Genomic DNA, 15,038 nt, shown 5'->3' on the forward strand with positions numbered 1-15,038 from the left:
AGTGATGATGTTCACACTTGAAGAAACGTGTGGGAACAGGTCTGATTCACCACTTACTAGAAAGACAGGCTTGTTCCGCAACATGGTTTGCTGTGAGGTTTGATGTCCCTGTAAATTGTACATGACTTTTCCTGTATGTGTTTGTTTTATGAAGAGTATTAAAAAATGGAAACCTTAAATATTTCCAAAGTCAGCAGACAGGAGATGCAGTTCTCAAATAGCCCTTTTTTGTTCTTTACAAGGCATAACAAATATTCTGTTAAAAAACATACTCTGCTCTTAACTTCTCTGCTTTGAAATGAAGATCAAGTAAGCAAAAATGCTACTCAATGTAAGACAAATAATACAAAAATTACCTTTCTAACTCAGCAATTTTCTTATCTTTGTCATTCTTCTCATTCTCTACTTCCTTGAGTATTTCTAGAAGTCTGTCAACCTCAGCCTGAGCTTTGCCACATTCTTCTCTATAGTACGATGCCTCTTTGTCAAGCTGTTTCATTCTGTCTGCAAATTCTGGATTCATCCGTGCCTCCTCTTCAGCTTCATGAGCCTTCAGAATCAATATTTCAAAAAAGATAAGGATGACAATGACTTAAACAGCTTTAAGAGCTTTACCTCTTCAGTCTTGGAGTTCAAGTTTTCATTAAAAAGGATTATGGGTACTTCTGTCTGATGACACTTTTCTACAGATGCATTATAAAAAGAAATGAAAATATCTACATAATCAAATTCTATCATCCTGAAGGGGGAGGGGATTTATTAAGGGGGTTTTACATACTCAAGTAGCCCCATTTTAAAGGTGTTTTTTCAAATTTAAAAAAAAAAAAATCTTGCAATTCATTCAATTTACGTTAAGCTCAGTGTGTTTTGAATATATAGGCAATTTCTTAACAATTCATGTCCTCTTTCCCTATGTATAAACACACACACTTTTTCTATGTATACAAATACAAACACAGATACATATATACATATTGTATATATCTGTATCGCCAGATGCCTCAAATGCAGTTTGATGCAAAGATTTTAAAATAAAGAAATTGTTTCTAATGCAGCGGTGATTTTAAAAGATAAACCAATAAACTAAGAAGCTGCTTTCAGCAGACATTTTACCCAATAATCCTTTTTATCTTATCATTGATACTTAACCTGAAACATCAGAGGAACAAGCCCATTGGTGGAAACAGCACAAACCTGGCAAACACATGCATGGATGGGTGGCAGTTTCACAGACAAGAGAGAACACAATGAAAACAACAACAGTGCAGAGCCCAGTCCAACTCCCATCAAACCTAATGGCAAAAACCCAATTAACTTCAATGGGAGCATGATCTGGCACCAAGTGCTTTAAACTGTTGGCTGGAATAATCACAGACAGATGGAAACAACAATGCACTGCAATGCTTAGCCTACCCCTTGCTTCCCATTATTCCTAATTGGCATCTTCAAAGAGCAGGCAAGGAAAAAACAAGTAGTTTAAGGCAGTGCACATTAAACATAGAAAATTCAGGTAACATACAGGATTTTTACAGAAATTCATGATATTTAGAACTGAAGGTCCTCCAACTATCTTAGTACACAAAGAAGATGTGGACTTACTTATCCTTCTTAATTTCAGGGAATGGACAATGCAAGCAAGCAATGAAAGAAATGCAGATCAAAATGAAGCATGCATGTTTGGGAAAGAATTAATATATACTACAGATACTAGGAGGTCCATATTCTTTGCAATGGTTAAAATTTTCTGTATAAATAAATAACAAGTCTGAGTTTACTGTAAATAAAACAAAAAATTGAAATTACCAGGGAAGAAACTTATGGGGTTTGCATGTAACATATCATTTAAGCATGAGGATAATAAGAAAAAGATAGTAGATTTGATGTGTTACTTATTCTACTCTGAGATTTTTATACAGAAGAAAGACTTCATTACCAAAAGAAGCCAAGGGAATGACATGAGGAACCTACTGACCAGCTTGCTCTTCAAAATCTCTGTTTTGATAATAATACATGCTCCAGTCCTGAATTCCATGCAGATGCAGAACTTTTTGAACACAGAACTTGCTTCAAGGTAACATTCAAGGAGTACCTTGATTTTACTCTTTGGGTGAGATGCCAGAAAGAGATTCCTTTTCAGCCTCATAATCTTCCTCAGTAATAAACTTGGATTTTATACCAGTTGTTAATTACATCAAAAAATTAATTTTCAACTAGCTTTGTAATTTTTGAAGCCAATGTAATATTCAGACTCAAGGCCAATTATCTGAGAAAACACTCTGATTGTCCATCAGTGCTATTATGACATTACACACTTTTTTATCACTGTGTAATTTTGCAAGGAATAAAAATAATTCCATAGGTTGGAAAAGGCAAATTCACTCTAGAAAAAATAAAATATAGCCCAACTCCCACCTTCAAGACATAAAGAAACTTATGCAAAAGGCATGTTGTCCACTACTGTTCTTCAGATTTCTCCTCCTCTCCTAAGGGTAAATCCAGAATTTCACAGTTCCCCTCTAAAGGCTATTGCTCTTTCATATTGTTCCCTGTCACCTTTCAGTCTTTTCTCTTTACTTTAGTACACAATTAATTTATTTACCAGCCTTGCTGCCATCATTTCATAGAGAGGAAAAATACCCACCTTCCTTTCTCTAACCAGTCTTCACTTCAGCAAAAAGGAACTCTGAGCTTCAGCCCAAACTTTTTTTTCCCCATGCACCTCTATCCTTGTCTTGATCCAGGACAAGAAGCAATGCAGATGAGAAAGAGAAGCCTGTCTTCTTTTTTTATGTTTTATTGCCACATTAGACTTTCTACAAGGAAAATGCAGAACTGGGCAAGAACGTGATAGCATCACCAATACAGAGGTGCCAAATGTTCTACTACCATGGAGTATTCACACATCAGCTCAGAAATGTACTGAATGAATTATCTACTGCACAGCTGATAAGTAAATCATCACCTGAAATAACAGATATATTCCACAGTTTAGCCCTTTTAAATCTTTGCTCAACAGCAGGCTAAGGAAAGCAACATTAAGTTGCAAAAGTATTTTCAGTTCTTGTGTTTTGTTTTACTCATGCTATTCCATATTTGTGGGATGTGTTTTTGGAACCTTCTGCATCACAAACTGGGTCACTGCATTTCCCCAACACAAGGTGGAACCTCTAAGGTATGATTAAATCCAGTGTGATTAAGTATCCAACCTGTGCAGGGTTTTGAGGTGCAGCACAGTTATCCATAATGTCACATATAAATCAATGTAAGCATTCAGTTACTACAAGGTTATCCTTATTAAATATATATATATATATATATACACCAGTATTACAAACCACCAATTTAGCTGATTGCCTCTACTTTTAAAAGCACTTATAGAATCTTTTTTGGACCATTGGCAGGAACCAGATTTCTACGAGGGTATGAAAGAATGAAGAAATAAAGGAAATTTAGTTAAAAAGGGAAGGGAAGAAAGAACAAAAAAATATTTTTTTACAAATCGCTTTCTGCAGGTGGTACTTTAACCTGCAATTCCCTTTAAGGGAATCCTCACATTGTAAACAAAGCTGCTGGTACCAGAAAAGAGCAAAATACAATCCATCTGACATTCCCAGGACAAAGGCATAGAATTACTTATAAGGCCCCATTTTATTTTATGGCTTTGAAAGATATGTTTGGATCTGAAGTAGGCACCTTTTTGAATTTGTTGTGTACAGATCAGGGGTGATTTGTTGACAGATGGAACTTGACTTTTGAGGCCAAACAGTAGGCAGAAAGGAGTTAAAAGGCAGCTCAGTTGATACTGACCCTGCTCCTGCCAGGACAGTGCAGATTTCTTTGGCTTTTCTGTAGGCTGTACTGTTGGATCAGTTCTAGACAGAAGCTGCATGGTTATCACATGAATCAGAAAGTCTCTGCCTGTTTCTTCTGTCCTCTCCTTTTTTTTGTTTAATTTCTGCCCCCCTTTTACTCTCTAAGTTCTCTGTTACCTGGGAAAACACATTTTCTGTTTCTATGGGGCTTTCATGGGTAAGAGGAACTAGTACATGTGTGTTTTTCAGCTTTCTTAAATCTGTGTCTGCAAATGATAACTTGTGTTTGCAGATTAGGTTAATTTCAAACTAACCCACTCACTTTTTCTCTCAATATGATGACTGTGTTGTTGTATGTTATTTTTACAATTCAATAAAAATAGCATATCACTCTACTATTAGAATTTCACAAACTTTTACATTAATTATGTATCTGTTCTGATCTTTGCTTCATAAGCATTGCAAATGCTTTAGAAGAAAAGTAGTATTTCCTTATGTAAACCACAAATTTCCTACAGAAACACCACACGAGTGAGGCACAGACATGCAACATGAATTATTTAGGCTATTAAAATCTTATGGTACAGTCATGCATGTCTTATTCTGCATAACAAAAACGGATGGATAGATAAGTATTTCATTTTTAAAGCTTTAGACACCAACATACACAGAAATCAAGTGGGTACTTAAAATAAAAAAAAGGAACAGCAGAATTTACATGCAAGAAATTACTTTGTAAGATCCTTCAAATTTTATTACTTTCAATAATAAATGAAAAAAAAAAAAACCACCATTGCTGTCACCTGAATTTTCTCGTCTCCTTAAAACTCATGGGGTTTTTATTTAACTGTAGGGACTGCTATAAGTAACTTGAAGTGGATTCTGCAAGTACTTTAAATTTTAATCTGACATTTTTCTGATAAAGACTTTGGAAACTTTAGTCCATAATATTCAGACAAAGGGTCACCTGAACTCCAGACTCAGTACACCATTATATTTTCATTACAGCACAAAATCTCATTGGATATTTCAAAAAGTTCACCTTTCAAAACATGAAGAAATGTGTGTCCAATTCTATTCACAGCTTATTCTCATATATGTAGGAGAAGAAAGAAGGTGAGCAAGAAAAGTTTATTTTTAAAAATCATCTTTTGTGTATAGTATGATTGCTGCCTGGTGCCAAAGGAAAATGATCTTGCATCCATTGTTTTAAAACTTCCAACAGGCTGCCCTTTTGAAAATTAAGCACATAAAGGCAGAAAAAACAATTAAGAAAAGGACTGACTTTAGAATACTGCACACAAACAGATTAGGAAGTAACAAATGAATGCTATACAGCAGAATCACTAATATTGAGCTAATGACTGCATTATGTGGCCAGCATTTATGAAAACCAAGCTAAAAACTAACAGTAAAAACACTCCAGTCTGAAAAGACACGCACAGGAGCAGTGCAAATGATATGAATAGAAACATAACTACCACAAAGGTGACCCAAGATGATACAGAAGAAAAAGGGTTTGTCATTGAAAGGGACAAGCTCTCTCTCCAGCACTGTGCTGTTGTGCTACAATTTATGACTAAATTCTAAACACAGGTAACCAATAACTTTAAAAGTAAATACAGCACATTCTGTAGGACTCTTTTCCCATACAAAAGTCATGACATATCCATTACATGGTTAGAAGCTGGAAAACCCAATCATAAAGATTCCAAAGCTGGAATCCTGGTCCATTGACACTAATGGCAAAGCTGCCATTGACTTCAGTGATGGCAATACCTCCTCTAATGTGCAGCATCACATTACTTAAGCTACAAACCCAGCTCTTCTATATATACACTACCCCAATTACATAGTGATTCTGACTAGGATTACTATGTAAGCCATAGCTTTTAAATTGCTCTTACAGTGACATCATTTTTCTGTCCTGTGATGCTCACAGCACATTAAAGGTAACAGTCTCAGCCAAAAAGATGGAAACTCTTCTCTGCAGGGAAAATGTTTGCTGCTGCTCTTCCTCAAATTGAAAAAGGAATCAAGTCAAAGGAGGAGATATTGTGCAATTAAAGCAGGCATTGGCAAGAATATTAATGCTAAAGAAGCCAAAGCAATGCTGTGCTTTTGCAAAAACTGCCTTTTGCATTCATCATTTTATATTTCAGTTATCTTCTTCACTTAAGTAAAAAGTTTCCATGTTCCTAGTGTGCTAAATGTATACACTCTTTCAAGAGTAGAACTGATCTATTTCAGTCATATGGACTTTTGAAAATACTACCAGTCATTTCCTAGATATTATTCACCTAATTAACTCAGTCACTGAAGAAAAACTGAATAAATCAGGAGTTATGTAAGTTTGAAGGATCAAATAAAGTACTGCACGAGGAGGAATTAAAAAGCAAAGCAAAAGAAAAAAAAAATTCTGCATGCATTTTCTAATGGAGAAGTTGAGGACCTAAAGGCTAGGACGTTTGTTTCCTCAGAAACACAGTATGTACCTATTTAATACATTTCAGATTCTTAAAATGGCCTTCAAGTCCACAAAGTTCATCTATTTGGATATAATGGATACAGCATAGTGAGCATCAGGAGTGTTCTGCAAAGCTCCACAGAGGAAGAGCACAACACAGTAAGAGAATGGATCCTCATGCTTCCATATGTTACAGCGGGCATTTTAAAAATGGACTTACTGGATTGTACATCTGATTGAACAACTGCTCAGCTTGCTACATTGCAAAGTTGGTAGGGAGTGAAGCACAGACAGGAAAAGAAGGAAAGATCCAGGAAAACAGCATTAGCTCAACAAAATCAGTGCATTTGCACAGAAGAACTTGTCATTAAAAAAAAAAAAAAAGTAGAAATTTAAGATTCTAAAACATTCCTTGGTGAAAGTGAGAGGCACTGGGAAAACATAAATGTTGACTTTGGCTCCTAAAAAAGAATAGCTGGAGTAAGAAATTTAAGGTTTGTGTTACTTTCCCTTTCTCAAGTTAAATAACCCATGAAATAAAGAAAGGTGTCCACTTTTGATGATACATTAAGTGCTGGTCTCAAGCAATGAATCACGAGAAGTGCTTTTGGCTGAGGCTGCAATTTATCACCAAAGCTTCAAAGACAGTAATAATAAAAGATTAATTAAATATTATCATTAAATTTATTACTTTCCTTTAGTTTAATACAAGACTGAATTTTCTATGCAGAATGACTTTCGAACAGTACAGCTTGGCAAATAGTACTTTAGCAACTGCAAATATGTCAGTAAGCAAGTAAATTTAAGATAATGAAAAACAACAAAAGAAGGAAATTCTAGAGTGGATAATAAAGATTATATATACACACACATATATAAAACACTTTGCTACCTATTAGGTAATTCCTGCTGTTCTTTCACTAGTAGTAATACCAAGTAACGCAATAAAAATCTGTAGAATTTTGGGAAAAAAGCATTGACCATTCTCTGGTATTCAGAATTTTTTCTTTTAAATTTTTTTATTAATTTTAATCTATAGTATTTGTCACAAAATGTTCAATAAGCATGTCTATAATTTAAAACATTACTTTGTATACCAAAATATAGCACAGTCACATGAATTACTTTGCACAAATATGCACTTTATTATTTTTTAAATGTGCCTAATGCAGAAAATCATGGGTTTAGAATCAGCATTTTTTTTTCTTGCCGAAATGCAAAAAATCCAGTTATGCAGCACTGAAAAATATTTGGATCCAATCAGGTCCAATAAAAAATGTATTATCAATAAATTAATCTTATTGTCTCCAAAAAACAGAAAGCAGGGAAAGCTGGGGAGGAGAAACTCTAAAAGTTGTTTTGGCGTTTTTTATTTACAGATAAGGACTTGCCCCTTGTGCACATTTTCCTGCAGACACAGCACTCACTACCATTAGTGCTCATGCAAAACTAACTCCAGGCAAGCGTGCACAGAATATTATCTTCATATTTCCCAGTTTAATTTTTTAAAGCTTCTAAACCAACACTGAACTATAATTATTTTACAGCACCGTAACAAAGTAGCTTTTCTATGATATTTTTAGAGAGGAGTACTGTGTAAGCTACATGGAATTTTTTCAAGGAGACCGCCCCTTGGAGTGGGTTTTGAAAGAGAGATGTAAACATGCCAGGTCCCTCTGGCTCCTGCAGTGGTTGATGCTCCCATGTGAGCACACTCACGGGACTCCTGAGCTCATTTATGACCCGTGTCTGTCCCTGTCCCCTCCTCCTCTGACCCAGACATGTGCAAGAGCAACCCAGGTTTCTGTTTCACTCAGTTTCCTGAGGAGTGAGAACACGGTGCAGGTATTTTTCTGGGGACCAATTACTTTTAACACAGGGCATTTACAGGTTTGAACATAAAGTATTTCATTAAAGAAAATGTGAATTGAAAATGACTGTTTGGAGTCTACTGTCATTAACAGTCACTGTTTCTGTTCAATTAAGCATGCCCAGAACGAAGGTTGTAACTACATTTTATTGTGGAAATACCTGGTCTCCTACAAATGGTGGGTGAATTTCCATTGGGGCTTATACTGTATTTATGATATAATAAAACTATTATGTTTTCAACTTTCATTCAATAATTGTTTGTATTTATACACAAGAAACATGCTCCCTTTTTATACAAAAGACATCCCAGACACTCTCTGACTTTTATAAGTGCTTGTTTTTCCATGACTGTATGATGTGTTTATATGTGCAGTCATAAACAATTGACTTAGGATTTCAAGACCTTCAAGAGGATTTTGATGAGGTTTTTTTAAGTGATCTGTGCTTCCAGAGTTCTTTTAACTATATTTTTTAAATGAAGAAAAAAATATATTTCAGATTGTAATTAAGTATATGTTGTAGAGGAGTGCAAAGTAAACAAACATATTTTCTAACAAACTAAAACAAACTAAATGGCTTCCAGGGAAACCTTTTCTTTGGGTATTTTAATTCTGCCATCAATAGCATTTTTAAGCTACCAGACATTTAAAGTATTTGTGTTTCCATTTGTGTATGTTTATTGAAAAAGCTTCCCTTCCTCTCAGCTAAAGCTCTAACTCAGGCACCTGAATTTAAAAAGAATACAAATAGAAGGTTTACAAGCTGGTATCCTTTATACTTTGCAATACCTTCTTCACAGGTCAGGCTATTGAAACAATGCTTAATCCCTGAGCAGGATACTACTCAACCTGGGTAAAAAGAGCGTCACAATATTATGCTAACAGTGATTACATTCACAGAACAGTTATTATTTACCAGAAAATGAAAAATTATATCAATACTTAAAACAAACAAACAAAAAAAATTGACATACACTTAGTCATGAATTGCAGAAGGCAAACGTAATGCCTGACCCCATCAAATACGTAATGAGAACAATGAGAGCAGACATTACCAAATAACACAGAGAAAGGTCAAAGAAACAATGGTATCAAAACACTTGCAAATCATTTAAGCAAAATCTAGTTTATTGCAGCAATTTAAGTAAAACCATGTTATAAAATACAGGGTCTGTATGTTTTCCTTCAAGTGCCTGCTTCCACTACTTGCCGAATAGAAATACTGAATTGCCAGCTGAGATAAACTTTTGATTATTTTGCTTAATTATCACAAACATGTGTTCACCAACAAAGCCAAAAATACATCAAAATAAAACCTAGCTAGAGTTTTCAGTTTGGAAGCTGATTTTTTTGATTGGGAATTCCAGCATTTCTTGGACAAGCCTTTACTTTTTTCCTCATACTGCAAACATTTCAGTTTACTTCTAAAAGTGGTGTTGATTCACATACATATAAATTGCTGGTTTGATAATTTCTTTCTGCCCTTTGCCCTCCAATGTCCTGCTCTCAGTTCATCTGTTTGTTGCTGCTTCTCAGAATTCCCTCACAGAGGTACTCAGGACAATTTCTGAGGCTCACTAGTCACTTTGGTACAAACCTCTTGAGAAAAAGCAGTATTTGATGCAAGCATCTGCAAACAGCATAAGATGGGCAGATTCTAGATTTACTCCAGCAGAGTAAATAAGCTCATCATTTCAAAATGAAGGTATGGGATGCTGATTTTTGTTTTGCTGATTGTTTGTTTGAAGATGGAACTTACCTTTTTCAACTGTGCTTCCAACTTACTACACTCTTCTTTCTTTTGTTCTATGGCTATTTCTAAAGACTTAAGTTTGGAGTCTCTTTTCAGCCCTGCTGAAGCCAATGAAGATGCATGTTCTTTGAGATCGATTAAACTAGACTGGAAAATGACCAAGAGTAAAAAGTTAATTCCTAGTCACCAGGACCCTAACTCATTGCCAACTTAGCAATCACTTGGATCCTGTTCCCCCTCCCCCAAGAAGAGCTGGCTCAAAGATAATCATTGATAGCAAAAGACACCGTTTTGTGGGTACAACTGGAACCACAGGAGCTGGCATGCAGTGAAACATGGAAACATTCATAATACAGATGAGCTCGTGTCATACTCTGGAGGTACAAACACACTGAAAACTCTTTCTCTAACTGACAAACAGAAACAGGAGCAGCAATGGAATATCTGAGCCTAGAGGAAGCTTAGGTAAAGGACCAAGTAGAGATTACAAGACACAACTGTGTAAAAACTGAAGCAGTATTTTATGCACAAATGAGGACTGTGAAGAATGCTTAAGAAAACAGCAGCTCTGAAACTGACCACTGAAGTGGCAGAATTTCAGTACTTGACATGATTCAAGAGTAATCCTAATGCACTTTCTTTCATCATAATGACATAGATAGAAGAGCAGAGTTTTTAAGAAAAGACTGACCTCTTTTTCTGTCAATTCAGCTTGTAAAGCATTAACTTTCTCCTTCAGGTCCTTGTTTTCTTTTTTATAAGATTCAATTTCTTCAAGTCTTTCTCTGTCGTCTCGATCCCTTTGCTCCTTCAGACGCTCTATTATTCTCTCCTACCAAGGGAAAGAATTGCAAAATGGAAAAGTTGGGAATCATTTTGAGAAAAGACAGAATTAAATTTGTTTGCATTACATAGCAATTTTTAAAAAAAAATCAGAAGCAGAGAATGGTTGAGTTAATGGTATCAAAGTCAATGCAAGATTTATCTAGATTTCAAAATCATAAGATCAAAGTTTTAAATACTTGATAACAGTAACACAGTCCAGGAACTTCATTAAAGAGCTATACTGATATGAACATGTTTAGTTTTGTGATAGATGTGGAAAGATATTCACTTCAATAATATATTTCCTGTATTCATAAGTGATTGAAGTCTTGAATAAAAGTCCAAAACAGGCCATGACTAGTTTCCTCAGAGACCATGACTGTTTTACTCAGCATAAATTTTGTTATTACTCTACAGTGCTTGCAATAAGTTGTCAAGGTTTCAAATCTAATTGGAAATCAATCACTTGCTAACTATAAGTAACTTACAGTTCCCTTGTATTGATGTGTTGGAGAGAGTCCTGAGGAAGGCCACAGAGATCTAAGGGCTGCCCTAATGGAAGGTGCCCCTGCCCACAGCAAGGGGGTTGGTTCGAACTAGATGATGATCTTTAAGGTCCTTCCAATCTAAACCTATGATACTAAATAATTTCAAGGTTACTCCTAATAATGAAGCATATAAATTCTTAATCCCTTGAATATTAATATTAAAATTCCAGCCTCCATAAAGTGGAATAGTTTAATCATCATAAACATTCAGATTCCACCTGGTTATATTCAGGATTAGTTTTATACCTATTCTTTCTTGAAGATACATTTACCCAAATGATTTTTTCATCTATAACAAATTAAACATAACACTATTTCATCTTTTTAATGAACAGTATATTTTTTTCTCAGTCAATCACAAAAGAAGACTAATTTATCTGTCAGCTGCATAAGGCTAAATGTCAAAAATGTGTTAAAAGGCCCTAATATACCATGTTTTACTTGATTAACAGCTAACTTGCAGAAATCCCAACAATGTGTTCCTGTTTCAGTCTTATTTGCATTGGCCAGCTTTCCTTATGCACTAATCTGGGACCTCACAGGTCTAATCTATTTGCACTTTATCACAGAAGCAGGAACTGAATTGCCCTAGCATATAGCTCCATTATCAGACATACTCCATTGCTTATCTGCTGTATGCTGCTACAGTAGGACCAACTTTATAAATATCAGCTTCATGAAAGCAACCTCTTGAGCTGCTTTGGGCCAGTCCAAGAGCTGAGATATTCTTTGAAAAGTTTCTTGTTATAACATCAAGGAAGCTGATAGCACTTTTGCATAGTCTGATTTTCAAACTTCTTTTTATTTTTTTTTAATTGCAATGTAATCCTTATTGTTGTTGTTAAGAATTCCCAGTGCTTACAAAAGGCTCTGAAATTAGGGAAAAATAGCTGAATGAATATATTTTGCAGCTTAGTTCCAAAATTAACTCAAATGAGAATGAAGTTGATTTGTTTCTGATTCCTGACATAAGGACAAATCATACCAGCAATATCATCAGAAAAATACTGAGATTAAAAGAAGTCCATTTCAGGAAAATTTGATGTAGTTTTATGATGTCTACATTAATTTCTCATTTAGTGTTCCCAAGATACCTAATCACTAAATACGAAAGAAAATCAAGAGACAGATACTTGGAAAAATCTATTTTCATAAAGAATAAGGAGACATGTTTTCTAATTCAGAGCCAAAATCTCAATCTGTGTATTTTCAAGAAAAATGCAGGAAAACATTTGAGGTTTGGACTTTAAAAATAGGTTTATAATTCATTCATATAATATGATCATGTTTTAATTTGTTTTTCTTCCTATAGAAGCGAAGAAAATTAGATTCCAGTAAATTGTGGTCAGCTAAACTGGTATGAATAAATTTTATTTCTACTTTTATTTTTAAAAGAGGTTCCCATGATGCTCTTGAAGAATTTTATTCGTTATTTTCAAATTAAAATTCTAAAAACTATTGAATGGACAAAGAATTAATAAAAAGCAACAAACAGCCAAATCTCAAAGTATAAACCAGAATTACATAGTTGTAAAGTAGGCCTGATACAATTTCTAGAAAGAAAACAAACAAAGCACACAAGCAATGCATTGCCATGGAAATGGAAATCAGGTATTCTTTAATGAAAGCATCATCCTTTCTTGACAGCACTACATATTGAACTGATAAAAGTACTTCTATTGATGCACTTGCTAAGAAAAAAAATCACAAGGGTTCTTGTTTTGTTCCATCTGGACAAACCTCTACTCCATATTGCTACCAGTATTTCCAGTGGAAATATTTAATAACTACTGATAAAGTTTATAGGTCTTAAGAATGCTACTGCAGAGAGGAATAGGATAAGAAAATTACTGAGAGCAGTTAGGATGAACTGGGAAGCTGGACACAGAAAGGAATGAGGCATGTCTGTAAACATACACTGTCAAAGTATTTAGCTGCCAGAGAACAGAAGAAAGCCAGGCATAATTGTCCATTTGGAATTTTTAGAAGATGGCTACTGCCTTCTTTCAATGTGTAAGTACATCCCAGAAATCACACTTAACATTGTAAAATCTGCCCTTCCAAATGTGGCCTTCAAGGGACTTACAATGGAAAAGAAATTGAGGGTGATTTCTCTGTAAAATAAAACAATCAAAATCATACAGAGAGATGCTTTTACCTTGGAAACTTTCTCCTGGTTGTGTCTCATGCTCTCAGATCAAGCACCCTGTTTTTCAAAAGCTATCTGAATCATAACTCTGTAGTTGTTTGCCTCCTACTCCTATGCAAGCCTGCATTGTGACAGTCACTCTGCTTCCCAAAGAAAAAACCCCTCAGCTGCCTCTATGGGCAAAGTGACTAATCCAGAAAAAGATAGTTTACAAGGAGAGAAAACAGGTTAAAAAGTACTTTCTGCCATTTTTTATTTATATGCTGTGAAACTGATGAACACTGTGTCCAGATTAGCAGTGAAAGATTACAGAAATGTGTCATTTTACTGTACAAGTGCTGGATACTTATCCACATGAATCAATACTAATGACAACTTTTTTCACTGTTGTTGACCAAGCAAATGCTAGGAAGGCAATTAAACACACAAGAAATAAAAAAACTGACATTAACATTGTAAGTGTCAGTGCCAACAGCACAGCGGCATTTTCAAGTCAAATACAGTCATAAATTCCTTCATAGGATTACAGACTGCAGAATGGCACATATTACTTTAATTAGTCACACTCACCTGTTCAGATTTAAATGGTATATATTAAGATCTGTGAGCTGCAAAATGTGGATAGTTGTACAAATTTTTTGGGCATATAAATTCACTTGCATTACCTCGTATTCAAAGTTAACTGAAAGAAGAAACCTGACCTCACTTAAACTGGTAGGAATGTTGCCACTAATTTAAACAGTCCAGATTTATCCCTTCTCCTAGGCATTTTCAAATTAAAGGCATAGAGTTTATAAAGGAAAAGAAAGTTAAATCTCAACTATTTTTTTAATGAGATACAGTTTCCCTTAAAAACGAAGTGTAGGAAAGCAATAGTGCTCGCAGCAAGCCAAGGTAACTGTTGATACTGCCACTTGCTCTTGGCCCTTCAGTTAGGCCCTGCTTAATGGACAAGAGAACAGGATAAACAAGATCACAAAGTCAGAAAAATGCAAAAACTCTACCTTCTTTATGTCAGGTGTCCAATGCCTTTCAGTTCTTTCAGGGAACAACCACTCATCTCATTGACTAAGGGAAAATCTCCCCATGCCCTGGGCCATTTTCTCCAAGAGCATTCCAAGGACATCACTCCTGCCCCTCCAAGTCCTGTGTCAGTTCATCCCCTGGCAGCCACTCCCTGCTCACCCTACCAGAACAGGGCCACCTGCTTCCCTGACAAGGCCCATAGGCTTTGGGACAGCTGTCAGGCCAATTTAGAAGAACATTTTCTGCACACGCTTCACCCACAGGAGCACCACAAAAAAGCTTTTCATGAGAAGACATTACCTTTTCTGATAGAGCTTCCTCTAAGGTTGCTAGTGCTGTGTCTGTGTTACTGGAATCTGTCTGCAGTGACTTCACTCTGTCTTTTAGATTAGTTAGTTGTTTGTCTTTGTCCCTAAGTTGCTCCTGTAGATTTTCAATCTGAAAATAAAAACATTATAATGATCATCAACCTTGTCATAATGTTCCAAGAGGGACTTGGATGCTGAGTGCATACATATCACACATATGAAACACGGGCCCCAGTATACTGCCAGGTTTGTACCCGCTATATCATCACCAGTTTTAAA

General features: G+C 35.4%; 1 protein-coding gene across 12 annotated transcripts in view; it reads right to left on the bottom strand.

Annotated features, from left to right (window-relative positions):
* The window catches only part of ERC2 (ELKS/RAB6-interacting/CAST family member 2), a 419,948-nt gene that overhangs the window by 253,720 nt on the left and 151,190 nt on the right, over positions 1–15,038 (bottom strand). For 11 of the 12 annotated variants that reach the window (XR_011154642.1, XR_011154644.1, XR_011154643.1 and 8 more), the window contains 4 exons: positions 14,752–14,889; positions 10,595–10,735; positions 9,910–10,050; positions 357–550 (listed from right to left, as the gene is read on the bottom strand). Coding sequence is in view for 9 of the 12 variants with exons in the window: in XM_069027749.1 (XP_068883850.1) it covers positions 357–550; positions 9,910–10,050; positions 10,595–10,735; positions 14,752–14,889 (614 nt within the window). In the remaining 3 variants the exon portion in view is untranslated. Of the gene's footprint in view, positions 1–27; positions 109–356; positions 551–9,909; positions 10,051–10,594; positions 10,736–14,751; positions 14,890–15,038 lie in introns of those variants that run through there. The other variant, XM_069027757.1, reaches the window with a different exon arrangement.

Source organism: Aphelocoma coerulescens, chromosome 12 (assembly GCF_041296385.1).
Source record: "Aphelocoma coerulescens isolate FSJ_1873_10779 chromosome 12, UR_Acoe_1.0, whole genome shotgun sequence".
In the NCBI taxonomy this organism is placed as follows: Eukaryota; Metazoa; Chordata; class Aves; order Passeriformes; family Corvidae; genus Aphelocoma; species Aphelocoma coerulescens.